Source organism: Gekko japonicus, unplaced genomic scaffold, assembly GCF_001447785.1.
Source record: "Gekko japonicus isolate JY-2015 unplaced genomic scaffold, Gekko_japonicus_V1.1 scaffold1447, whole genome shotgun sequence".
Taxonomy (NCBI): domain Eukaryota; kingdom Metazoa; phylum Chordata; class Lepidosauria; order Squamata; family Gekkonidae; genus Gekko; species Gekko japonicus.
Window position 1 is genome coordinate 453,270 of NW_015176015.1, and position 27,645 is coordinate 480,914.

A 27,645-nucleotide genomic window follows, 5' to 3' on the forward strand; every position below is an offset into this window, starting at 1 on the left:
GTCTTCTCCAGCACTGTAATTCGAAAGCATCTGTTCTTCAGCGCTCAGCCTTCTTTATGGTCCAACTCTCGCAGCCATACATTACTACTGGGAATACCATTGCTTCGACCATACAGACTTTTGCTGGCAGGGTGATGTCTCTACTTTTTATTATACTGTCTAGGTTTGCCATCGCTTTCCTCCCAAGGAGCAGGCGTCTTTTAATTTCATGGCTGCAGTCACCATCTGCAGTGATCATGGATCCCAGGAACATTAAGTCTGTCACTGCTTCCATGACTTCCCCTTCTATTTGCCAAGGAGCGATGGGGCCGGATGCCATGATCTTAGTTTTTTTAATGTTGAATTTCAAGCCAACTTTTGCGCTCCCCTCTTTCATCCTGAACAAGAGGCTTTTTAGGTCCTCTTCACTTTCTTCCATTACAATGGTATTGTCTGCATATCTGAGGTTGTTGATGTTTTTCCCAGCAGTCTGAATTCTGGCTTGTGATTCATCCAGGCCGGCATTTCACATGATGTATTCTGCATACAAATTAAATAAGCAGGGTAACAATATACATCCTTGTTGTACTCCTTTTTGTATGCTAAACCAATCAGTTGTTCCATATCCGGTTCTGTCACTTCTTGACTCTTGTACAGGTTTCTCAGGAGATGTGTGAGGTGGTCTAGTACTCCCATCTCTGTAAGGGCTTGACACAGTTTGTTGTGATCCACACAATCAAAGGCTTTAGCATAGTCCATAAAGCAGAAGTAGATGTTTTTTCTGGTACTCCCTTGCTTTCTCCATAATCCAGCGAATGTTGGCAATTTGATCTCTCGTTCCTCTACCTCTTCGAAACCCAGCTTGTACTTCTGGCAGTTCTAGCAGTTCTCTATCCACGTACTGCTGAAGCCTAGCCAAAGCAATCCTAGATAGTCAGAATAACGAATGCTCTGCTTTAAAGCACCTGTTACTGTTAAAGTTACTCTCAGTATAATTCTAAGCTGTTATACCCTTCTACGCCCATTTAGAAGATACCCTTCTACGCCCATTTAGGATTCCAGTGTATGGAAGAACAGTGAGAGATACTTAGGCCTTGTTTGTGAGTATGGGGGGAACAAACATAGTTCAAAAATTGAGAGAAAAATGGAATTTGGTACCAACATACATAAACATACCTTGGCCCCGGTCACACGGGAGGATTTGCCCCACAAGAGGGATGGATCGGGGGCGCATCAAGTGGGCATGATCATACTGCAACATCTGGGAAGCGTCACGAACCCGTCCTCGATCCGGCCCTTCGGCCCAAAAACGCGTATCTAAAAGGTACTACCTTTTGAGCACTACCTTCCGGATGATGCATGGCAACTCCAGGCATCTGGTCGGGGAAGCGCTGGTAGCTTGTCGCAGCCAGTGCCGTTCCCCATCCCACACATGCGCACAACCGCGCTACTGCCGGTTTGCTGCACAATGTGTGGTCAGCTGCCAGAGCACAGAGCATGGAGCCGTGGGGGCACGTCAGATCGCGCTCCTGCGGTCCTTTTTGCTCCGGCTCTAATTTGCCTCCCTTCGGCAGCGGATCATCCCGCTCGTGTGACCGGGACCCTTGATTACCAGAAAAAAATCTAAAAACCATATTGCTCTCCCTGAAAACTTGCTATATGAAGAGAAAAATTCTAGGATGGTCTACTTAGACTTCTACTCAGGTCTGTTCAATGAGGCTTGCGTTCAGGAAGCTGTTCATAACATTGAACTAGAAGCCTAACTCATACCTGTATCCAGTATCCAGTAATCAAGCAAACAGCAACCAAGCCACATTTTTGACAGCTTTTTAGGTTGTGGCAACTTCTCTTTCAAACACTTGAAGCAATCTCTAATTTAAGAAGTAGGGGTTTTATAATGGCACCAGAAATGTATCTGTCATGGCCTAGGACTCAGACTCTTCTCCATCAAGATAAGAATCCTGGGGCATAAAAGACCATGAGAACTGGAAAAACCTCCTCTCACTCTGGACTACCTTAAGAAGCAGCCACGGCAGCTTCCTCACATGAACCCCAGAGAACCACACTTCCTCTAATCCAGGGGTCTTGTTGTAGAAAAAGAGCTGCCGGAGCTCATTAGCATAACTCATTAGCATAACTTATTTGCATATGCCACGCCCCCTGACATCACCGGAAGTGTGTCAGAAGGACACCCCCTGACATCACCGGAAGTGTGTCTCTGTTCCTGGTAATATCTCCTTCCCCACATCCTCAGACACCAGTGACTAATCCCTGGAAACGCCTTTAATTCCAGACAACTTACCTTTGCCATACGTGAGTTTTAGAGGCAGCAAAAATACACACAGTACTCAGAAGCAGTGTGTGTGGACCCCCTAACTGAACCTTTCCTCAAAAGGCAGGGCCTAATCACATGCTTCCCTGAAGGAATATTTCATCTTTCTGGAACACTCGAAATCCAGACTTGTTGAATTGCCTTAACATTGCACGGACATCCACAACTTGCTGACAAATCCTGATAGCAGGGTAGCACTGCGTGCTTCTCACTGTCACCTGCCTACCTTGCCAGGTTGTGCCATTCATGGCCAGGGCTGCAAGTAGTCCTTATTACCCTGCCTTTTCACTGGGCATTGGCTCCTCTACAGACCACAGTGAAATACGGGATAATATCTACGCTTTCAGAATGCAAGCTGTATTTAATTTTCATATATACACACAATTATCTTTGAGACGTGACTGAAGAGGGAACTCTCCCCACCCCTCTGTTCTGTCTCACATACCTAGGCATTATCCAGTTTATTTATTGATTTCTTACATGGGGGGAAATTTTCATATTAAAAGTTCTTCCTCATTCAAATCCAGCTTGAGAACAAAATGGCAGATAAAGAGCAGCTGTTCTGACAGAGTATGGACGTAGCAACTTAAGCATGCAAAGCAGTGTTGTGTGATGGTTACTGTCAGACTAAGATCAGGGAGAACCAAGGTTCCAATCCCCATTCAACTATAAATCTCTCTGTCAGCCTAACCTACCCTGACAAGGTTTTTGGAAGAGAGGGGAGGGCGGGATACAAATAAAACAGATAAAATAAATAAATAAAATAGGGACAGGTAGAACTAGATCTCCTTTGGAAAAGGTAGAACAAAATGCAAATAATAATGTCCAGGTGTATGCATGCAATGAATGTATGTGTTTTTAGTGTGGTGTATGTTTGGGTGAGTATCAGGGAAACCAGTGGCTTATGTACTTTTTCTGTGATGGTAGGCTGCTTATTCATTCTTCACTTGACAAAAAAACTTTATATAAACACCAAGTGATGCAATCCTGATCTCTTTAAAACAAGCAGTCAAGAGTAATGAAAGAAAGATAACAGAGGCTACGATCACACACACTAAATAATCCACTTTCAATGTACTTTCAAATTGGATTGTGCCAGTTCACACAGTAAAATCCAGTTGGAAAGTGCACTGAAAGTGGATTACCTAGTGTGTGATTGCAGCCAGAGAAAACAATTATTTATTTTGCACTGACTATTGGCTCTCTGATCTTCCACCTGTCTAGTCATTTCCTGCCACATATATCCCAGCACATAGTCACAAAACATGAATTAGTGTAGGTGTTGAATACATTGTGAATAATATTCAGTTTAGTTGTTTGTGGTCCTGGGGCATCAATGAAATACCATGTGATTCAACCTCTGGTATTACAAAGGACTGGCTTGGCTATTTCAGACCACTGGATGGTCTTGGACCAGCTCTCATTGTGTCAGCGAGCTTATGGGAATTCCACAGGGTCTGTTTCAATGCAGGGGAAATTTGTAATATTTATGTATGATAGACACAGAAGGTTTGTTTAAGTGACAGGAAGAACTGTTCTTAGAATCTGCCTGTGGTATAGAATGGAGTCTACAGAGTATCTCTTCTATGTTTTTTCACAGCATGTACCAATTTCAAATATCTCCGTTCAGGCACAGGGCTTAGCTTTAGTTAAACTGACATTCCTTAAAATACAAGCCCCAAGGTCCTTCACGCATTACCCTAATCACATAACAGCCACTTCTAGAAATGGTTCCCATGCAGCTAGGGTCACATGCAGCTAGGGTCACATTCAAAGGGCCACACTGTCGGAACAAAGCTGTATTAAAATCTGAGAGCTGTGATTAAAGTATTAGTTCATCCTCATCTGGTGCAGACAATGACACCTGTCAACCACACTGGGTGGATTTGCTGATGGAAACAATATTGGATCCTGTACGGAGAAGATGTTACAAAGCTTGTGTCTAAGTGACGATGGAAAGAAGAGTCTCCTTCTTTTCTCTAAAAGATTCAGGGTGCATGTGTTCAGGAAGTAACCAGAAGGATATGTGTGCAAGAGCATATTGCATGGAGCGCTGTGTATTATAGCTTCTATTCACTGTGTATTTGTTTCAGTTTACATGTGGGTGGCTGTGTGGGTGAAGCACCCCTGCTGGCATTCAGACATGCAAGCAGTTTTAGAACAAGTGTGCTCCAACGTGCCCATGCCCCTGCCTCTCAAATGTATCTCTCTACCCAGTCTTTTCAGTGACCATATGTGTAGTACAAAGACAATCCATAGAAGGGCACAGAGAGACTTATTCATAAAATTGCTTTGCACCCATTCCACCACCCCCCCACTTTCCTCCCTCAGTATTATTTTGTATGAATGAATCTGTGACATCAGTATCACACAGCTAAGCATTGATAGACTATCTTTTTGGAGATTATTTATGGAAGCACCTTTAAAAAGATTTCCCCCATAATTTCAGTATGATGAAGCAGACTTGTGAATGCTTCATCAGGTGATCATGTTACAATTTAACATCTCTGGAAAAAATAATAGAAAACTAGCAATTCCCAAGATGTGGTGAGAGTGACCATCTTTTCTGGATTATACATTGTTGCTGTGATGATCATGTGAAAAGTGGTCATGTGAGTTATCCCTCAGTAAGGAAGTACAGTGACCCTATACCTCAGAACTTCAAGTGTCTTAACGTTTTTTGAATAGCATTCATTCTAAAAACAAAATGTCCAATTCAGCCAGCATTCTCTCACATAAAAAGTGTGGTATTTGACTTGCTACTGTTGGAAATAGCAGGATAAACTAGATGATCTGATTTAGCAAGACTTTTCTTGTATTCTTAAAGTGAAAGTTTTTGAGTAATGACTTCTTGCGTATGCTGCAAAATTTCTACAAATGCTGCATCATGTTTCAAAGCACAATTCATAGAAATGCTGCAATAGGTTAGAATCTTACTTGTATTCTCCCTCCTTTATAAATCTAATCCACTTTAAAAGATATCGGAAATGCTGACAAATTTACCCAACAGTTTCCTATTTAAACAGTGAGTGATAGCCGAATTTGCCAGTATGTCTCACTCTTGATGTCATTTCCCTGTTACAAGTAACCACTACTTCAGGGTTGAATCTGATGTAATAATATGTAGTTTCATTATCCTTTTTAAGGATTATAATTTATACAATTCATTTATACAATTTAATTTATTCAATGCAGTGGTTATAGCTGTGAATCACAGCCAGCTCTAGGTAGGGAAATTCCTGGGGATTTGGGGTTAAAGCCTGGAGAGGGTGGAGTTTGGGGAAGGGAAGTCTCTAGGGTTACCAAGTCCATTTTAGCCCCCAGCGGGGGACTTTGGGGGGCGTTCCCGGAGGGGGCGGGGCATCCCAACATGATGATGTCACATTGGGGGCATCTGCCCTCCAATGTTCCCTCTAAGCTGTGGAGTCTTGTGAGCAAAAATTCCACTTTGTGAGCTTCTGGCATTAAAGTTGTGAGCAAGCAGTTTGGCTGCTGCATAAATTAGTTTGCTCTGGAGCCGTCCTTCCTGAGCAGAGACGAAAATGGGTGAGCCGGAGGCTAAAAAACTGTGAGCTAGCTCATACTAACTCAGCTTAGAGGGAACACTGCTGCCCACCCACCCGCCCGATGGGCACGTGGGGAAACACCAGCTCCCTGCACTTAAAGGGGCCCCTTTAAGTGCAGGGAGTTGGAAGGCTTCGCACACCCAGTCTCTGCTTGAAGATCAGGCACGTGGGAAGCGCCAGCTCCCTGCACTTAAAGGGGTCCCTTTAAGGGCAGGGAGCTGGTGTTTCCCCACATGCCCATTGGGCGGGGGGGGGGAGATGTCCCTGATGTGACATCATCATGTTGGGGATGCCCTGCCCCCTCTCCTTTGCACGCCCGATCTCCACTTGAAGATCAGATGCACGGGAAACACCAGCTCCCTGCACTTAAAGGGAGCCCCTTTAAGTGCAGGAAGAAGGGAGAGGGGTGGCTGTGGGTGTTGGGGCTTGGGGGCGGGGCTTCCTCCATTGACCAGTAGGCTGGTGGCAGGTAGAACCCCCCAAAAAGCGGGGGACCCCTGCCAAACCAGGGGGGGTTGGCAACCCTAGAAGCCTCTCCCTCCCTGAACCCATTTGATTTAAATCATAGACCCAGTGGCCACAGTGTATAAAATAAGAAACACTCTGTGAAAAAGATGGGACTATGCATGATACAGAGTTTCCACACTGAAAGGAGTACACAGAGGAAGAGAGCGGCCTTTGATCAGCCCTGATGAGATCATAATGGGCTGGTGAAAAGGAAAACAAAGAAATAACCAAGCCACACATAACAATGAAAGAAATATGTTCCGTAGTTGTTTTCAACACCCCTATTGTGGTCTCTTCAAGCCTATAATCCCCTCATAAGAGAACAAGTTAACGGGAGTTAGCACCCAGAATTCATGCATTACCGTCATTGAGGACTAGAAGACTAAGTGGTTGCAAATGCCTGGATAATAAAAATAAGTTAAAAAAGAAAAGAAAATAAGTTTGTAGGGTGCTTTCTAGGTCTGGAGACAAGATGTCATCACATGTGTGTATAAAGTGCCGTCAAATCACAGTAAACTTATGGTAAAAAAGGTTATTTAAGGCAAGTGATTGAGCAGAGGTGGTTTGTCATTTCCTTCCTCTGCAAAGTCTTCCTTATTGGTCTCCCATCCATGTACTGAACCTGCTTAGCTTCTGAGATCTGATGAGATCAGGCTATACTGTACTACTCCACATCCCGTCATCACACATAGCCCTTTTCCCCCAAAAAAATAAAACCACAGAACTTGTGTGGCTAAACAGAAATCACACTCTCAGGAGTGAGGAATACTTACAATCAGTTTGTCCCACCCCATAACATCAATAAATGCTACCCTGCAGACTATTTTATTCATCATATTTTCTGAGAAGAAATAGGGATGGGGAACTCTGGAGTTGCCATGCTTTCCCCCTTAGACCTGCCATTTGGTGCCTCTACCTCAAAAAACAGCTCCCCCCAGAGCCCCAGTTACTCAGACTTTATCCATTATACCCTATGGTGACGGGTATCCATAGGGTATAATGGAGTGTGCAGTGGCCATCCCCCCACTTTCGGTCAGCCCTGAAGCAGGAGTAGGGGCCCCAAACCATGGGATCCCCTTAGGGTTGCCAAGTCCCCCCCCCAGGGATTGGGCCACCAGGGGGGACCCCACCCCCAAAGTGCGTGACATGCCCGGCATGAACATATCACCCGGAGGTGATGCAATTGCGTCGGGCACGTTGCGGGGGGGGCTATCATCCGAGGGAAAACTCTATGGTTTTCCCTCAGATGATTGTGCCCCCACCCCAATGTGCATGACGCGATTGCGTCACTTCCAGGTGATGTGATAGCGGCACGCACAAAGTGCGCTTGCTGGGAGGCTCCTGGGTATGTCTGGGACTCCCCCCGCTATTACAAAGGTACGACTTGGCAACCCTAGATCCCCTGCCCCCAACTAGGAATTGGCAACCCTATGATGCTGTGAAATAACAGTGGCAACCGTTAGTTTTAATGCAGTCATGAGATGCATTGATATGACATTACCCTTCAACAGACTTTCTGTAATTGTGCAACATTCACAAGGAAACTATATTCAATTAGTATTATACCCATGCCGGGGGGGGTGGGGATTCAGTCAGCAGTACAAACCCTTTACCCTGAGGAAACGAGTGCTTGAAATACATTATGCTTACCCTTTGAGGAATCAATACTTTCAAGAGGAAGATGAGGGAGAAAAATAACACTTTCCTTCAAGAAGAAACAGTCTTTGTTGATGGCTACATTTGACGTACCCCCCTGATCTCCTAAGTGTGAGTCAATTGGGGGGGGGGGGTTGCTCAGATGTTTGGAAGTGCCCTTTATTACAGGATGTAGCAGGTACTAGTTTTGCACTAGACTTCCTTCTTCTGTCCACAGCAGTCTATCTCACATAGCAGGAACTAGGGCTGCCAGCCTCCAGGTGGGGCCTGGGGATCTCCCGCTTTTAAAACTGATCCCCAGCCGCAAGAGATCAGCTCCCCTGGAGAAAATGGCTGCTATGAAGGGTGGACTCTGTGGCCTTGTACTATGCTGAGGACCCTCCCCCTCCCCAAACCACGCCCTCTCCTGGCTCCACCCCCAAAGTCTCCAGGTATTTTCCAACCCAGACTTGGCAACCCTAGCAGGAACAGCCAGGGATCAGCACTGGCCATGCACATGGCATGACCAGCAGCTTCTAATTTCTGAAGTGGTGCAGGGGAGAGATATACTTGCAAGGCCTCTGCTGCTCAGAATGCCATTATGTGTGTCATGTCTCCTCTGCTACAGTACCACAAAGGATATTGGAGACCTACAACAAAGGGCAGAATGAGCATGCAGTCTTGGTACTGCAACCTTTCTTTTGTGGGGGGGGAAAACAAAGAACAACAAGCGGCCTGCATCTTAGCAAGAGCCACATGAAAAAGTGGAAGTATCAGACCTCCACTCTAGCAGTGAGAAGACAGCAGACTCTACCTTAATTTTCAGCTCTGAGAGCTTTCAAGCCCATATTCCAACCGCGAGCAGAGCCTGTGGCTCAAGGACAGTTTGTTTTTTCTCCCCTGTTCACACTTCCCTTGCCAGCACCAGCCTGTGCAGCTGCCTGCCTCCATTCCACACCTCCTCTTTCAAATCAGTTTCAAGGTTTATCTCCTTTCTGGAAAGCAAAGTGTGGGTTGTGATTTTTACTCTTCCTTTTTAAGTAAATTCCTCTTCTTCTGCAGCTCTGGGAGGGAGGTGACTGATTATATGGTGCTGCATGATAATTTCACTCAGCCCCTTCTTTCACCTACCATGGGGGTAGTTTCAAGGAACTCAGAAAGAGACCGTCTATTGCTTTTCTTTGTTTTCCTCTGGTTCCTTCGTTTTCTCCGAGGAACGCCCCCCCCCACCTGCCCTCTTCGTTTTACTTCATGTCCCTTAGTGATCCCCTCTCGTCCCCTCTCCCCTTGGGACAGACTATGCTTTTATGACAATTGTAAAGAAAGAAAAATGTCTGCTTTCTTCAAAGTATCAGCTCCTCTCTGTTCTTTGATTCACAGTCTTAACAGCAGGCCCTTGAGGAGGAGATACTAGCTTTCCCTCTTCACCTTTGAAGAGAGGCTGCTGGGATTTCAGCCACACCGCCAGACTCAAGAAATGCAAAAAGATGAACTGAATTCTGGGAATATTGCCTTCTCATGCTGGAAGAAAACAGGCATATTCTGAACCGAACCATTCAGCAGTGCCAACAAAAGGACACATTGGAGACAGATGCATTTGTTGTGGTGCCAGCTCTTCACCTCTGCTTTTTAATCCTCATTACCACCACCCAGGGGACAAAAACTAATTCTCATAATTTTGCCCTGGGTAGAGGGTAGCTATGTGGTAAGGTACATATCCAAATGCTATAGCTAGTCAAAAAAAAAAAAAAAAAGCCAGATACCCAGTGTAATGAGAGAGCAAGAGTTATTCCTCCAAAGGAACCTCCTAGCCACTAATTATAAAAATCCTGCTGTTAAGCACCAAGCTGTTGTATAATAGTTTACGCAATGTCTTTCTGGCTAGAACTAGTCATGGTCTTCTTCCTTCTATCCTTTAAAACAGAGGCTGTTTAATACATGATATTAGGATTTCTAACAGTTTAGCTATGAATAGCTATTGTAGCTTACCTAAATCCAGTTACTAAAATAAAAAAGAATTGTGAAAGGAAAATTTAAATTCTATCAAGTAGTCATCAAAAGTCAAGAAATGAAACATAATTTGTAATCAAGAGAGAGAGAAGGAGAGAGAGAAACCCCTATGAATTTTTTCAAACAATTACAAGATATGCTCATCTTGGATTTTTAAAAACTTTGGGGCTGTGTCATAAAGATAAAAGCAAAGTATAAAAAGTGCCTTTAGGCGTATAAAAGTGCCTTTAGGCGTATAAAGTCATCCTGTCATTCTTGCCTCTGACATCCAGACATGAGTAAATATAAACATCATTGTTCATTATTATTTTTAACTGATTCCCTGTAGGAGAGGATACCATTTAGCACAAGATTGGAGGGCTACTGGTACTATTTATTTGCCACAGATGTTGTGGTAGCTATGCTGACTGTGCAAGTCTGTTTGGACTGGCAATGATCAACGGGGGGATGAAATAAACCCATTTTGGACTGAGGATGTCAAGCACACTGATTCAGCATGCCTCATTCGTGCAAGACCCCTCTTTCTGGAAACTGTTAAGAAAGCAGTGCTTTAATTATGGATGTCCCATGCATAGTCTCCCATCTTTCCTTGTAAATCTCTAAACAAATAGATTCCGGATGTCCAAGGCTATGTGTCTCATTGCTTAATTAATCTAATGTGAGAACAGTTTCCCAAGCAGTTAACCCAGGTATACCTTCCTGTCATTTTAAAGCCGTATATTAGAACAACACATGACAGAACAATGTAAACATTATGTTTACCTAACCAACTATATATACACACGGGTGTGTGCGTGTGCACACACTCATACACTATTTTACAAAGCACTGCAAATCTGATACAGGGTTATTGTATTATTCTGAATATATAAGAAAATCTCCAGTTCTTAAAGCTGTAGCTGAGGAAATCTGGATTGCCAATGCTTTAGATACCCTCTCTCGAAAATAATTCTGAAAGCAGTGTCTTCCATAAATGTGTGGGAAAGCCAGGCAGAAAACTCTTTGGTATAAAACATAACAATTAATAAATAAAATGTGAACAATTTCCCCCTCCCCTAGAAAAATATTGTGTTGAGTGGGTCTAAAATGATTTTCCTTCAGTTAAACAATGTTCAAGGTTTGATTTATCAATCTGATGTGTTCCAAACATATGTATATGAAGAATGCTGTAGCAAGAATGACTTAATTCAAGTCTGTTGACTTGATTAGGGGAAGAATGTGGCCATCTTTATTCTTGTGAGATTTATATGCCCATTATCACCGTATTGACTGAAATGAGATTATGTGGCCCTTATTAAATGACCCTAAGCAATTCTGCAAAAATATAATGTATATTAATAAGAATGGTTGTATCCAAATGATGTTTAATAACGAGAGAGAGACAGAGACAGAGACAGAGACAGAGCGACTGTTCAGAAAATTCCTTCTATATCAATGGATTCTTTGTCAACAGGTCAGTTTCATGACTAGCATATGCTTTACCAAAATAGGTGAATACGCTCTGAAGGTAAAATGTCTAAATTCTTTGATTCAGCTTGTATTTGAAGAAGGGCGCATTAAACAGACTTCTTAATGTCCTATAGAGACAATCTCCAACAGTGTCTTCCATATGAGAATTCCTTAAAATATCTTAAGAAACAGATACCCTGTGATACTTTGCACAGGTTGGCAAGTTCCATTTGTTTTACTCTGTCTGAAGAAGTGGCCATTTTGGAACCGTGCTGGATAATATATTTTGTGTTATCAAGACAACATTATAACAATGTGTGTCAGTGCCCAAAGTCAAGTCTGGGTAGCAGACACTGTGCGTCTGCTCTGCAAAGATACAATCACATCCCATGCAATACATATCCTTTTTTCCCACGCAACACTAATCATTTTTCTCTTGCACATGCAGCCATCCATGGGCTTCTTTATGACAACAATCCTAGTTTGGCTTCACACCTCTCTCTGAGATAGATTAAAAAAGAAGAAAAATAGAGGCTTCTCCACACTCTTCCGTACACAAGAATTCCTGAGTGGGCTGAAGAGGCAAGTAACACAGCAGGAGCAAGGATCCAAGAAACTGAAAAGCTCAGTCATAAATGTTGGTGACCACACAGTGAGGCCATTCAAGAAAACTGGCATTTAGGCCAGTGTTACCTAACCTGTACAGTTGGTAGACTCTCCTCTTTACAGTCATCTTTCTAATCTATGTATCATCTCAATGCAGCTCATTAGAATTCTTCCATCCAAGCCTGTAGGTCTTGTGAATACCACAGCCCTAGTCACTGCTCAAAATGGTACCTGCATGAGGGTTTGGGTGGGGAGGAGATTTAGTCACCTCTGGAAGAGATTGGTTAGACTCTTTTGTGGGCATAAGTTAAAGTACTGTGTTTAACTCCTAAGATGAAAGCTGCATATCCACTTCTTGTAGAGATCTGACCACTGACTCATCCTTCCTCCACCCTTGCATGATTGAATCATTCTATTTTTCCCCAAAAAATAAATACAGTGTCTGGTGAATCAATATGTTCTCTGTAAGTATGTGGATGTACACAAGTCAGAGGGACGCAGCTTATATAAACCAGTTTAATTCAACCATCTTATGTAGAGTTGACTCCGACAGGATTTATCCCTGTTATTCTCTGCTTTGGACAAGTGCCAGCCACCTCAAATAGAGAAGTCTGATTTTTTTCCTCCTAGATTCTTCCTTGCCCTAAATATTTTTTGCAGTTTTGCATACTTTTATACTGAAATACATCCAAAAATTATCTCCAGTGACTTACACACAAAAACATATATGTATGAAGTACCAGCTCATTTACTTGTAGAAACATTCACACCTACAGACATGCCTCCATGTTTAAATCAGAGGCACATATTCACAGTATGTTGCACACCCAGAAAATGAGGGGTTCAAAGAGGGAGGGGGAATGTGCATATCAAGACACTTGGAGAACATGGCAAACATATGCAGAACATTTGTACATAATTCCAACAAAACACATACCCCAAATCCATACATGTACTTTGTTACATTTAAATGGAGATATCCTGCCAAGAATACATATACAATATAAATGTGTCTGATAAGTAAAACAGATACACACAAAGATGCATTAGCAGCAAGACTGCTTATACATTACAAATGGAAGGATATCAAAAGACACATATAAGAGGGTCTGATCATTTAAAGTAAATTGCCACATATTTCAATGGGAGTGAGGAAAATAAACCCTCCAGTGCAGTAAACAGAGTGAAACAAACACCTAAACTTACACATGTGCCTCCACACACTCTCTCTCTCTCTCTCACACACACACAGAAATATACTTAAACAAACATGCAAGTCAACAGTAAAAGAGGGATGCAAACCTAGGTGTGCATGCAAAGAGGTAGTCCAATATGCAAAACTAAACACAGTCCCCATCTGTTCATTACAATCTCACAAAATCCAGCTGACAGCTCCTCACACTGTTCCCACTGTATTCCCATAAATGCTTCCGCGCATCAGTTTGGTGAATATGGGCAACGGGACAGGTGCTGTCTAGGACCCTTAAACCTCCAGTGTCTGTTACTTTGGTTAGACGGTGACTTCCCCAGGAAGTTGCTCCTTGGTAGGCAAATGAAGCACATTACAGTTCTCCAGAGAAATGTGGATCTTGGAGTAATCTTTAAGTAGGATCATAGTGCCCTGGACCTCTTTAGCAGGTCTTTTCACCACCACAGACAACACCCACTCCCCCCCCCCCATGGAGTGAACCATGCCATCAAGGGATTTTAACCCTTCACATGCTGATCCTTTTGCCTTACAAAACTGGAGGGAAATAGAATCCTAATTTTAAGCAGCAAGCTGAGATTGTGTGCCAGCTCCCAGGACTTGTTCTTCCTCCTGAGCATCCCCCTTCTGCTCTCTTTAGAGCCTGCAATTCCCTGCTCCTCTGTGAGTCTGTTTTACTGTTCACTTCATTGCCTTTTCTTCCCCCTGGGATGCCAGCTGTTCCCATTCTGCTCACTGTCTCCTTCTTCTCCCCCCCACCCCCACATATTCTTCAGTCCAGAATTCTCATTCAACACAATGATTTTATCCCCAGATGTCTCAGACTTACTTTCCCAGCTCTTCAAAGAGCTGATATTCTTCTGTGAACCGGTTGCAGGTGATGGTTGCCATCCTGGATGGTGGTGACTGCCTCCCCTGGCTTGAAGTTCTACACGAACACCTCTCCTCTCTGGAGCACACACTTTCTGGTTTTTCTCTTCACTCCTAGTGCGCTCTCCCTCTCAGAGGTAAATAGGCGAATATGTATGATTGACAAGCCTGGAGATAATGATGAGGGCAATTTGTCTTCTCAGCCTCACAAGCCTTCGTCAGCATCCAGTTCCCCATAGCAACCACCTCTGGAACGCCCTGTTTCTGTTGCCCGGGTAACTGCTTCCCAAACACCTGCTTTGCCTGCCACTTTGCAGCTCTCTAACGCCCTGACTCTGTGACTGTGGAAAGTGCATCCTGAGCTTGAAACTGAAGATGGCTTGAAGAAGGAGGATTTATTTTAAAATATGAAATACAAATATTAAAGCGAGTTAAGCCCTGCCACTGAGAATTAACTGGGGCAAAAAGGTTACTATGGAAACAGCCGTTTCCACATTACAGGATGGTCTCTGGAAAGACAGGATGCCGTTGCCCTGGCAACTGCATCTTATTCTACGGAAAGACAGGTATTGCTGTGTTGTCTGGGCAACTGCATAGTTCCAAGGTTTAAAGAAACATGACATTTATTCAGCCAAAGCTACTTTGGGGCAATATAGGGGGTGAGGGACTACTTCTTTCATCTCTTTTCAGCCTCTCTTAAAAGCATCCAAACTGGACACCTGTAAAGGGCTACACACTGTTCTTTGGACAAAGTAGGAAGCATTCAGAATTTCTTCCATTCCTGTAGGGGGAGCAGCAAAAAGTAATTCGTAGGCTACAAAACCTTCTGGAAATCAGCAACTGAGCTTTATTCCCAGTGGGGTTTCTGTCCCAGATTTCATGCACTTTCTGTTTTTGTTACTGGAGTATTTTTTTTAAATTTTAAAACACATTAATTTCATAAGAGAAAGGAACTGGATAATGTAGTTTTTAGTTATAGGCAGCTGCTGCTAAGGGAAAGTGTTCAGATTGAGGGACAGGTTGCCTAGCAGACATTAATCCCTGTGTGGGAGTGATTGTGGAGTGTGGGATGAGTTAAGGATCCTTGAAAGCATGCAACACTTCCAAAGCCAGTAACCCTTTGCCAGTAACCCTGAAACCTTTCCTCCCAAGCAGTCAGGGTGTGACAAGATCTTTTCCTAGCACTTTCATATACACATGTGCATTGCAGATCTTTCTCAGCACATCCATTGAGCTGTAGCGAAAGTGTAACTGTTATAGATCTGCTTCTTTTCCTTCAGGTACTCATCTCTATCAGTGGATGTCTCATTTTTGATTGAATTCTGAAATGAAAGTATCCATTTTCCCCAAAAAACATCTCTTATTGGTAGGCTTCAGAATAGATGACTTTTGATCATACTCAGTGACATCTATTTTGGGTTTCCAGCCCTTGGCTGAGAACCCCCAGGAGACTTGGGGAGGACAGAGACTTGTGCAAATGGCATCCTGAAATCCTGCAATGTCTCTTCCAGCTGCATACCTGGAAGTGACATCACTGTGTTGCAGGTCATTTTAGGATTTCCCTGAAACTCTATGGTTGAAAACCACAGTTTCCCAAGAGAATCTTAGAAAGTCCTGCAACACAGTTACATAGCCAGAAGTGACATCATGCTGTCATGGGACACCATTTGCCCCTCCCTTCCTCTGCCACATTACTGAGCAGCGGTGGAGGACCAAAGATAAGACAGGGAGGTTGTGCGCCAAAGCAGGCAACCTGGCGTCTCTAATTAGGGTTACCAAACCCCCTGGTTCCATGGGGGGCTGATTTGGGGGCTCCTTCCTGCTGCAAGCCAGCTGGTGAGTGGGGGGAAGCCCCTCCCCCAAGAGCGACCACCTGGCCTCCCCCTCTTCCCAACAGCATTTGAAGACATGCTTTAAACACTGCTGGGGAGAGGGGGGGCTGCGCGCCTGCACTCTAAGCCCCGAATTCAGGGCTTGGAATGCAGGCACGCATGGTCTTCCCCCCACCTCTTCCCAGCAGCATTTAAAGGATGTCTTTAAATGCTGCTGGGGAGAAGCAGGGGCCACGCGCCTGCACTCTAAGCTCCGAATTTGGGTTTTGGAATGCAGGCGCATGTGGCCTCCCCTCCCCCACCTCTCCCCAGCAGTGTTTAAAGAGACCCTTTAAATGCTGCTGGGGAGAGGTGGGGGTTGCTGCTTCCCAACATGATGGCGTCACTTCTGTGTGATGTCATCACGTTGGGGACTCCCCACCCCCTCCAGTAATGCCCCCCAAAGTCCCCCACTGAGGACCTGGCAACCCTATCTCTAATCCACTTCTAATGGTACAAAGAACCACTAATATCCTTGCTCATTCACAAAAATTTCTTTCAGATCTAAATAAATGCTGTGCATTATTTCAGACAGACATTACTGCTAGTTACAAGAGGGATTCATAAAAGCCTGCTGGGAAGAAGCTGGTTCACACCCTTGAGAATCAGTATTCAAGGGGTACATAGTGTCTGTCCAGCAATAAATACTTGAAGAACTGGCATCTGAGTTCCCACATGTATTCACTGAGGCATTAGGGAGCATACAAAAGTCCACCAGTGACTTTTCAAACGGACCCTAGCATAATACCTATTTGCTTGAAGGCCCGGAATGTTCCTTTCACCCTGAGACAAAAGTTCAATGAAGAACTTGATCAACTCATTGCACAAGGAATGATAGAGCCAGCAACTCACACAACCCAGGCCACCCCTATTGTTCCTGTCTTGAAACCAAATGGCAACATACATATTTGTGGGAATTACAAATGTACTGTAAATAAGGTACTCAAGCACAACCCATATCCTGTGCCCGCCATAAACTATTTGTTGTTTGTCCTAGCAGGAAGAAAGGTTTTTTGCTAAACAGGACCTTTCTCAAGCCTATCAGCTACTGACAGTGGATGACAAGGCTGCAAGTAATTGAACCATTATTACGCACAGAGCTTTTAATGTGAAACACCTTCAATTTGGAATCTCAGTAGTACCAGGAATCTTTCAATGCTTCATGGAAACTTTATTAGCAGTATTCCTGGGATTGTGCCTTACTTAGATGATGTATCAATTATGGCCTCCTCTAAAGACCAACTCATGAATTGACTCAAAAGGTTCTGCAGAAGTTTGATCTTTCAGGCATCACAGTTAAAAAAGAGAAATCCCAGCTGGGAGTTCCCAGCATCACATTTCTGGGATACCAGATTGATGCAGCTAGTATCGAAGCATCACATTCCTGGGATACCAGATTGAGGCAGCTAGTATCCACCCTACACAGGATAAGGTAAAGGCCCCTAGACCATGCCCCTAGACCAAAATGCAAGGAAGAGCTTCAGGCATTTCTGGGAGTCTTAAATTTTTGTTATATTTTGTTAAAAAACAAAGCCACTATACAGGAACCCCTTCATTGCCTGCTAGGTAAAGGTGCTCAATGGAAGTGGACTCAGAAACATGAAGAAGCTTTTCTGGCCATAATAAAGTTGTTGACCTCTGACTCTGTACTCGCTCACTATAATGAACGAAGACCTCTGTCCATTACATGTGATGCCTCACCATTTGGAGTTGGGGCTGTCCTCAGTCACATACTACCAGATGGTACAGGAGCACCAATTGCTTTTTATTCTAGGACAATGACCCCAACTGAAAGCAACTATGTTCAGATTGATAAAGAGGCATTGGCTATTGTGGCAGGAGTTAAAAAATGTCATAAATATGTATATGGTCATCCTTTTGAAATCCAAACAGACCACAAGCCTGTTCGCAGAATCTTCACCAAAGAGAAACCAACGCCTCCCATTTTATCTGCCTGTATGCAACATTGGAGTATTGTACCGAATGCTTATGATTATAACCTCACTTATAGGCCAGGGAAAGAAATTGCAGATGCAGATGCCTTAAGCTGTCTACCTCTGCAGATACCTGACTGTGCCATTCCTCCACCAAAGAAGTCCTTATATTGGAATCCGTGCCAGAACCCCCTCTTCAGGTTGCACAGATTGCCTGAATGACAACAAACAATCCCATCTTGGCATGTGTTCTCAACTGGGTATGGAGGGGTTGGCTCACAGAAAAACTGGCTGAAGTATTCAGGCCATTTTCATCCCATCAGTATGAATTATCAGCTCATAAGGATTGTCTACTATGGGAAAACAGGGTGGTAATTCCAGAAGTAGGGTGTTGAGTCATACTATGAACTCTATATGCAGCACACCCAGGTATGGTGCAAATGAAGGCACAGGCCAGAAGTTACGTGTGGTGGCCTGGCTAGACGCTGAGATTGAAAGGGTTGTGAGTGAATGCAACATATGTCAAACTACCCACCGCAATCCACCAAACACTCCAGTTTTTCTTTGGGAAGTGACAAAGAGGCCTTGGTCTCACCTCTACATAGACTTTTCTGGCCCCTTCCAGAGCAAATTCTTCCTAATTATTGTGGATTCATTTTCAAAATATCTTGAAGTAGCCATCATCCCAGCTGTAACCTGGAATGCTGCCATCACAGTTCTCCGTCAACTTTTTGCAATTCATGGAGTGCCAGACACAATTGTTTCAGACAATGGTGCTGCATTCACCTCTGCAATTTTCCAATACTTTGCTAATAAAAAATATCATTAGGACTATCACAGTGGCACCACACAGACCTCAGGCAAATGGGAAAGCAGAGGGAATGGTACAGACTACAAAAGATGCACTGGAAAGCATAATTTCTGGGAACTGGGCAACCAGACTGGCAAGATTCCTGTTGGCACAACATGTTACACCCTGCCCCTCAACTGGGTCCAGCCCAGCTGAGTTACTTATAAGACATTGTCTTAGGACATGCCTAGATCATGTCCACCCTAATATTGTGAGTAACTTGCAGTCTAACAACAGAACAGGAGCTGTATTCTGCTTTGTCATCTAGGAATCTGCATACCTTCTCTCCTCAGGAACCAGTATGGGCTCGGAACTATGGAAACAGTCCACAGTGGATTCCATCTAAAATAGTGGAAGTCACAGGCTGAGTCCCCTCTAAGCTGTGGAGTCTGGTGAGCAGAAATTCTACTTTGTGAGCTACCGGCATTAAAGCTGTGAGCGAGTGATTTGGCTACTGCCTAAATTAGTTTGCTCTGGAGCCATCCTTCCTGAGCTAAGAGAAAAAATGTGTGAGCTGGAGGCTAAAAAACTGTGAGCTAGCTCACACTAACTCAGCTTAGAGGGAACACTGGTCACAGGGCCTGTCTCATATAGAGTGCAGACTGCAGATGGACTGTTATAAAGATGACACATGGATCAAAAGCATGCTCACATGGACACTTCTGATTCTCCAGTGGAACCTTCTAAGGAAATCAACCCACCAAATAGAAGTTCAGGATTAAGTGGAGGAGGCCATCATGATCCTGCTGATAAGGATCACCCTCCTTCATTGCAAGGAAGTGGTGATCTTATTATTGAATTACCTGTGGAAGAGGGGAAGACTACAGCGACTGCGGTCAAATCAAGCCAAAGGGGAAGACTACAGTCGCAGCAAAACCATCCGGCCTGGATGGCTGAATATTTTACCTAGGGGGGAGGAGTGTTGTGTACTGTTTACCCATCAGAACATCATGGGGAACCCTGTCAAAAGCTTTACTGAAATCCAGGTAAACAAAATTGATAGCATTCCCACAATTCAGTAAGCTCGTCCCTTGATCAAAGAAGGAAACAAGGTTGGTCTGGCAGGACCTGTTGGGGACAGATCCATGCTGACTAACTCAGATCACCAAGCTGTCCTTCAGATGCTCACAGATTGACCCCTTTAAGATTTGCTCCAGGATCTTCCCTGGGACAGAAGTCAGACTGACTGTCCTGTAGTATCTGGGATAAAGTTTACCCTCCTCCAGTCTTGTCCCATTAAAGAAGACTAATAGATGTCTAACTTACCATGCATGTTTCCAGGGTGGAAGGAGGATGAAACCCCCAGGAGAGTAATTGTGTTTTGACACAGGTAGCTTCATGTGAAAGTAAATCTTTTTCCTTTTTTTGGGGGGGGTGACTATTTGTGTGTGTGTGTGTGCGCGTGCATGTGTGTGCATTCCTGGAAGTCATGGTTAACTACTGGAGACCCCTAGTGGGGCTTGGATGTTTCAGAGAGGTGGCTTGCTATTGCCTGCCTCTGTGTCCCGGCCCTGGTATTCCTTGGAGATCAACCATTCAAGTACTTGCCAGGTCAGCCCTGCTTAGCTTCCAAGATCTGACAATCAGGCTTGCCTGGGTGATCCAGGGTCAGGGCACCTTGATATCTGGAGCGTTAAGTTTTTAAAGCAAGCATCTAGCCCTTGTGGCTTTGAAAATAAGCTTGATGGCTTCTGGGCAGTGTGCTGGGAAATCTCTGGTCAGCAGTATGCAGTAGAATTTTCATCAAGGGCTACACTGCCCTCGATAGCTCTTGTCCCTTTCCCAGATGACTAGCAGCAGAAGAAAGAATATTAAACATGCAGACAAAAGAGCCTGCTGGGTCAGAGCTTCATCCTATTTCTGGCAAAGTATAGCCACTCAGGAACTCTACAACCAGGACATGAAAGAAGCAGCCTTTCACTGGTGTTTGCCCTCCGCTATTTACAGGTGCTATTTCTCTGAGTCTGGAGGTTCCGTTTAACTATCATTCCTAATAGCCACTGACTTATTGTTCCTGATTTTTTTCTAATCCCCTTTAAAGCCAAGCAAGATAGCAGCAATCACCTCATCCTGTGGCAGTGAATTCGTTAATTACTACATGCTGTATGATTTACTACTTTGTGTATATTTTTAATCTGTTGCCAATAAATATCATTGAATGACCCTGAGTTCTAATGTTATGAGGTGGGGAGAATTCTCTGCCTGCTTTCTCCATACCATCTATCACTGTATAAACCTCTTTCACGTCTCTGTAACCTCTTTTCGGAATTGAAAATCCCCAAACTCTTTTGCCTTTCCTTATAGGAAAGGTACTCCAATGCCTTCACCATTTTGGAAGAAGTATGCAAATTAAATACATGCAGTTTTTCTTAATGGAGGTCAAACAAGTAGCAAGATTCTCAATTCTTTAAGGTAGTTTAACTGAAGATCACCTGGTTTCAAGGGGGTTACATGTTCCCCCTTCTCTGCCCCTGTTCCTTCTTTTCTAATTCAGGATTTCTTACTTATTCCATCACTTCATTGTGCAGAGGTATAAAAGAGGGTATTTCAGAGGAATCTTGTACAGAAGTTTTGAAAAGAGGAAGGGAAGGTTAAGGAATGAAGATGACAAAACACATACACATAATTGTTGTGTACTAATGTTAATAAAATGTAAATTAAAAATGTAGATGAATGCATTGCCTATAGACAATATAAGATGAGCCCCTCTCCTTCAGCTTCCATCAATAGGGCTATCACAGGAAAGGCAGGAGGTAGATCTGTGCTCTTCCATTGTGCCTGGATTCAGTTCCATCTGAGATTCCCTTCCCCACAGAATGCATACATGCAATTTTAATTGCAATTTCTTCTGGTTTTTAGTTCTGTGAGCTCTTTCAGGCATTTACTTTGACTGAAAAGTGGGATAAAAATAAACAAGTGGTTGAATTCAACTTTTTATTGGTATAGAATTTTATTTATTCAGGAGGGTTCACAGATTCTTGAAATGAATATGAAAAACAAGCACTGAGGTTTAATGGAAGAATTTGGAAGGAAAATGGGCTTGTTCATATTTGCCTTTATGCTGGTGTGGGCAAGGGCCCTCAGTTCAAACAGATTCTAGCAACTTGCATGTGACCATCCAAAATTCACCCTTGCAATGTTTCCTAGTTACTGTCATGTAACATTTTTCACCATTAAGCAATCCAACCGGTCATATTCCATTAGTAAACAGATTTAGTGCCTGTATTTTGGGCACATGGTTGACAGGGGTTTTTTGCACACTAGGCGAGGCTACCTTGTGCCCACCCCCCGTGCACCCACCAATTTTCAAACATAAATGCATTTTAGGAAGAATGAAAAACACATTTGCAACTTGACTGCACTGTTTATCTTAACCCCTGTAAAAGGGGGAGGGCATCATTTTCATTACTGAAGCAGAAGCCCGTTTTTTAAAAAATAAATAAATAAATGTAGAGGCTCTACTGCTGGTCCTTCAAGGATTTTGGGGGGGGGAGAATCCCTCTCCCAGCTTTGCCTTCTCACCCTGGATACTTAACTCGCCAACCCCTGAGCCGCCTGGTGGCGAGTTGAGCAGGGTGGGAGGGGCAGGCCCATAGGCAGTTCTGTGCCCCTCTGGGCTCTCCGCCCTAGGTGGTAGTCTAGTTGACCTAATGGGAGAGCCGGCCCTGGGTCCAGGCGGAGGATCCAGCCGCACCCCCCGGTCTCCAAGTCTGGCTGGCATGAGCCCCGTTTGCGGCTCACTCTGGCTCCTGGTTTAATCCTGCCCACGCAAGCTCTTGGGAACGCCGCGCCCAGCCCTGCCACTCCTGCCACTGTTGCGGCTGCTCCTCTATGAAGTGGGCGAGCAAGCCAGAGGGTGCCGCCACCGCCTCCATCCCTCCCACAGTCACCTTTGTTTGCAGCTTCCTTTCTGCGCGGCACATGCTGGAGCCAAATGCCTCCAGGGGCAGCCGCTGTGCGAGCCAACTTCTGGGAAGAGAAGGGGAGCCAGAGCCAAGCCCAGGACCCACCCAGGGCAATGCTCCCTGCCAGCCCTCACCAGCTTTCCACACAGCCACCTGCAGGGAGGGGGTGTTGTGTTGGCATGCTGGGGGTGCCTCATCCCACAGGGCAGGGTGGGCTGGGCAGCAAAGGCACCCAGGACCTGCAAATCAACAGGGGCACCCAGGACCCTGCGGTCGCCAGGACGCATCTCCTGGTGGCGAGTTGAGCAGGGCAGGAGGGGTGGGCCCATAGGCAGTTCTGCACCCCTCTGGGCTTTCCGCCCTAGGCGGTAGCCTTGTTGACCTAATGGGAGAGCCAGCCCTGATGGTTGAGAGCCACCACAATGCTCAGTAAATCTAAGATGGAAGCAAAGCTATGGCTGGTGTAGATTTGTTTTGGAACTTCCTTTTAGAGGTTTTAGTTGCATCTCATTCTGTAAAATACAGGAGAGCAAAGGAGAAAAAAGCTGAAAAGCTAAGGAGACTGTAGTTGCTTTTTCAACATTGCAACAGAAGGAGCTTGAGTGAATGAAGAAGAGCAAAGTGGAGGTGGATGGAGGAGGACACAGGGGGGCTGATTGGATGGGGGAGGGTCAGGCAAGCTCTAATGGCTTTTTATTTAATTGCAGTATTACCACCTTCATAAAAACACTTTCCTTTTATTCCTCCACACAATACACTTCATCTCTATCCACCAGCAGATTCAGTCAGACGAGAGAAGCATAAAATTACAGTGTTCTTGACATGTTCCCTAAAAGAATCAGGCTCCTTTCCTCTGGTATGGGAGGAGGAAGTGAAGAATAAATTATCTGCAAAAAGGAGAGCTAAGATCTGGAGAGAGGTTGTTCCTTTGACATGGGGGAGAGGAAGGCCAGGCTGCTCATACGTAAAGATGGGAACACATTTCATTTCTCTGCATTCCTGACATTGTTAACTTAGCAGTGACTAATAAACAATGTTTGTTTAAATGGTGTTGAAGACAGCATGGAGAACAATTTGTCAGCAAATGGCAGAAAGCCTGTCTTCTGTGGTGATGAAAGCAATTATGAAAATAAAATTTACAGAACTGGACTGGGCTGCAACTGTGGATCATCAAGTCCAGCTTTGGCCTTTTTTGCATGAGTGCTTTCTCTCACTTTCACTGTGCATGTCCCTCGGGTTTTCTTCATTGTTCTTCATTGATTTTCCTCCCTTCAGCACTGTTTCCCTTAGTTTTCTGAGAGTGCTTTTGTGCCGATTTTTCCCTTGTTTTGCTTCTAAGCCAAAGGTAATTCAAAAGTGTACATACTCCCTTGGATTCCCTCCACTGCCCTTTTGCTGCCCCTCCAAGGTCAGTCCCCCACTCACATCGAGGTCATTTCACCCACTCTGCACCTTCCACCATCCTACCCCCTTCATCGGTGTACAAGCTCCATTTCCCCCCTTTTTAATTTTTTTTTTAATTTACAAGTAGCATGAATATAGCAATATGAGACTATCGCTAGTCTTGGATCACTGCATTTGAAAAATATATAAAATGATGGGAGGAAGTTTAAAAGGAGTTGTGCGAGCTTTACTTACCTGCTGGTATTGACTTGAAAGGAGGATCAGACAGGAGGCAAATGGCAGCACCCCAGTGCAAAAAGAAAAAAAGGATTTCAGTGCTGCATGCAAACAACATAAAAGGGGGAGTTCATCAGCATGGAATGAAATTGACATAGATGTAAAGATAGTGAGACACTGGGCTTTGAAAACATTTTTCCCTTTTAATGCTTTAGTGAGCAAAGATTTTTGTGGGGACCATTTTGGCAGTCTCCAGAAGCCTAACATTAAAATGGCAGCTGAGCCACATAGACTTTCTGCAAACCGCCGAACTTAAGAATCACTTGGGACTGATCCATTTGGATGACAGAGTGCAATCAGCACAGGACAGGCTTTTAAAAACTGCCAAGACAACAACCAGTGTATAAGATCAAATTAGAGAATCACAAAGAGAAAAACATGCAAATTTGCAATAAAAGGGCAAGAGATTAGCGTTACTATTCAGCTGCACTAGGACATTGGCGAAAATACCCCTCCTTTTTTTTCAGTTTAGTGGCAGAAGACTAAAAAAGCTCTCCAGAGCTTCTGCCAGAGGACTCCTCCCCCATACAAATTGCAACGCTGTGCAAACGTGGTGGAGTTGCAGCCCACTTTGCATAGGTGCATGCACACACACATACATGTTGCCAATGATCACAGCTTGCAATGTCAGTGGGTTCTACTGTGCATTCTGTAAACATGTTCCCACATATTATGAGATTGTGGTCCTCCCATATTTCACAATGGTGGATAATACAGCATATAATCCCCTAGTGCTTGGCAATATGGAAAATGGGGCTTTGCAGTGGCTTGTCAGTTTCAAAAAAAGTCTTGTCAATTTCAAAACCTGGTTTCCCCTCTTTGCCTGGGTTCCTTTCTGTTCCCTTTCATTCAACAAACTAATTCTAAAATGCATGCACAAAACCTGAACCACGAGGATTTAAATGGAAGGCGGTTGCTGGACATTACTGCACAGCTGTGATAAGGCAATTGTGTAAATTAAAAAAAACCTTTGGACACCACCCCCCACACATCACAAATGACGTTCCACCCTAATTTAGAAAAGTGTTGGTTTTTTTAATTGTAGCTGCAAAATAAATACACCAGGGGGAAAAAATAATGGTGTGTAAGGCAGGCACAAAATCTGAGGTCAAGATTAAAGGTTTACTGCTCTGAAAATCTGCAGTAAGATAAGAAGGGTCTATAGGGATGATTCTGTTCTGGTTCCTGTTAACAGGAAAACCAATGTTTCCCTCCTTAGCACTATGCTTACTCTGGCCTAGTGCTTAATTATGGGGGGAACCTAAAAGTCCCACCACCCCATTCCCCTCAATTCCCCTGATCTTCACACCTAGTTCTGTTGCCAGCTTGGTGTAGTGGTTAAGAGAGACAGATTCTAATCCGGAGAACAGGGTTTGATTCCCCACTCCTCCTCCACATGAAGACAGCTGGGTGACCTTGGGATGTCCTTGTATCAGTCACAGTTCTCTCAGAGCGCTCTCAACCCCAACTACCTCACCGGGTGCTTGTTGTGGGGAGAGGAAGAGAAGGAGATTGTGAGTTGCTCTGAGACTCCTTTGAGTAGTGAAGACCAGGGTATAAAAACCAACTCTTCTTCTTGCTACCCAGTAAAAATTATTCACATAGAATGCATTCTGTTACAGAATTATTTGGAAAGAGTAGTGCATGATCTTGGTTTTGGCAATGAGCTTCCATTCAGAAGCATCACTTTTCAAGCAAGTAGACACAGTGTGAGTACATTTAGTTCACTGTCTAAAAAGAGAATAAACACTGTTTAAACTTCTTTTTTGGTGGTGGAGCATCGCTTTTCTAAAATGAAAGATGCAAACACATAAGAAAGCTGCTTGGGAAAGCTCTAGGGATGCCATGGTCATTGTGAACCAGGTTTATGAGGGTGTAGAGATACAGGAGTCACTGCAAGCCAGGTCTATGATTTGTGCAGCTAACAGGAATGTGTGTGGGAATCTTATGCCCTTTTCAGTTCAGAATACAAACTGTAAAAAGACCAACAACTTCCTACTCCTGCTTAATTGCAGCAAGATAAAAGAACCAAGTATTCTGTTGTGTCATGACTCCCAACCAACCTCAGACTCTTTTGAGGAGGAACCAGACAAGCTGGAGCAGTTCAGGTCAAGTTCCTTGAATAGTACACAGTATAGCTTAGGTGAGCACCCTGGGACATTTGGATGGTGAAGGGTTAACCCTCAGATCAGGCCTGGAGGGTTGGGGTCTTCATGGACCTGTCATGGAAGCCCCTGAGGGTTGTCTTTGTCCTCGACCATTAGAATCTGTGGCTAGAGGACAAGAAGTGGCATGCCTCACTTGAGCATCATGAAGGCTTGGCAAGAGGGCAAGAAGCCATCTCCGACGGCTCACAGCTCAGAGCCACAAATCCCCTTTGATCAATGTAAGCAAATAAAACACATAAAACTGACCCTTTTAATTACCCACCAGAAGGTATCGGCTCTCCTTATTCCAGGTCTGCATGCAAGAGAATTCCTATGACTGATAGACAACTTAAAAACTGATAAATCACCAGACCCGGATGGCATATATCGGTCCCTGCCACACGGCAGGGAAGAAAGCGCCCAAAGCGCGGCTTTTAAAAGCCACACCGAATTAGAGACGCCACGGCGGGATCCCACGGATCCCCTGAGCCGCGGCGCCATTGCTCCCTGGCACGATCAGATGCTGGGGAGAAAGCGACGGTGGGAGGGGGAGGCTGGCGAACTGCGCATGCTCAAACGTGCGCAGTTTGGCCAGGAGCCGGGGATGAGCCAGCGCAAGGACGTGCCGACGATCCCACGGCCGGGCTTGAGGCGCTCTTCTCCAAAGAACCACCTAGGTAGGTGGTTCTTTTTTGGTGCGGGGTTTTGGGCAGGAGGGACGGATCGGGGACGGACAGGCAACGATTCCCAGATGTTGCCGTGGGATCACGCCCATTTGCTCCGCCCCCGAACCGTCCCTCTCCCAGCCCAAATCCACTCGTGTGACCGGGGCCATCCAAGAGTTCTGAAAGAACTCAAATATGAACTTGTGGATCTCCTGACAAAAATATGTAATATTTCATTAAAATCTGCCTCCATTCCTGAGGACTGGAAGGTAGCTAATGTCACTCCCATCTTTAAAAAGGGTTCCAGAGGAGATCTAGGAAATTACAGGCCAGTCAGTCTGACATCAATACCAGGTAAGTTGGTGGAAACTGTTGTTAAGGAGAGAATTTGTAGGCACATTGATAAACAAAAAAGTATTTGTAGGCACGTTG

The 27,645-nt window shown here is 44.4% G+C and overlaps 1 protein-coding gene across 1 annotated transcript in view; it reads right to left on the reverse strand.

The window, feature by feature from the left end:
- The window catches only part of CAMK2A (calcium/calmodulin-dependent protein kinase II alpha), a 186,853-nt gene extending 172,671 nt beyond the window's left edge, over positions 1-14,182 (reverse strand). Inside the window, exon 1 of the mRNA XM_015426573.1 lies at positions 14,121-14,182. Coding sequence (XP_015282059.1) covers positions 14,121-14,182 — 62 coding nt within the window. The remainder of the gene's footprint in view (positions 1-14,120) is intronic.
- Positions 14,183-27,645: the final 13,463 nt, after the last annotated feature.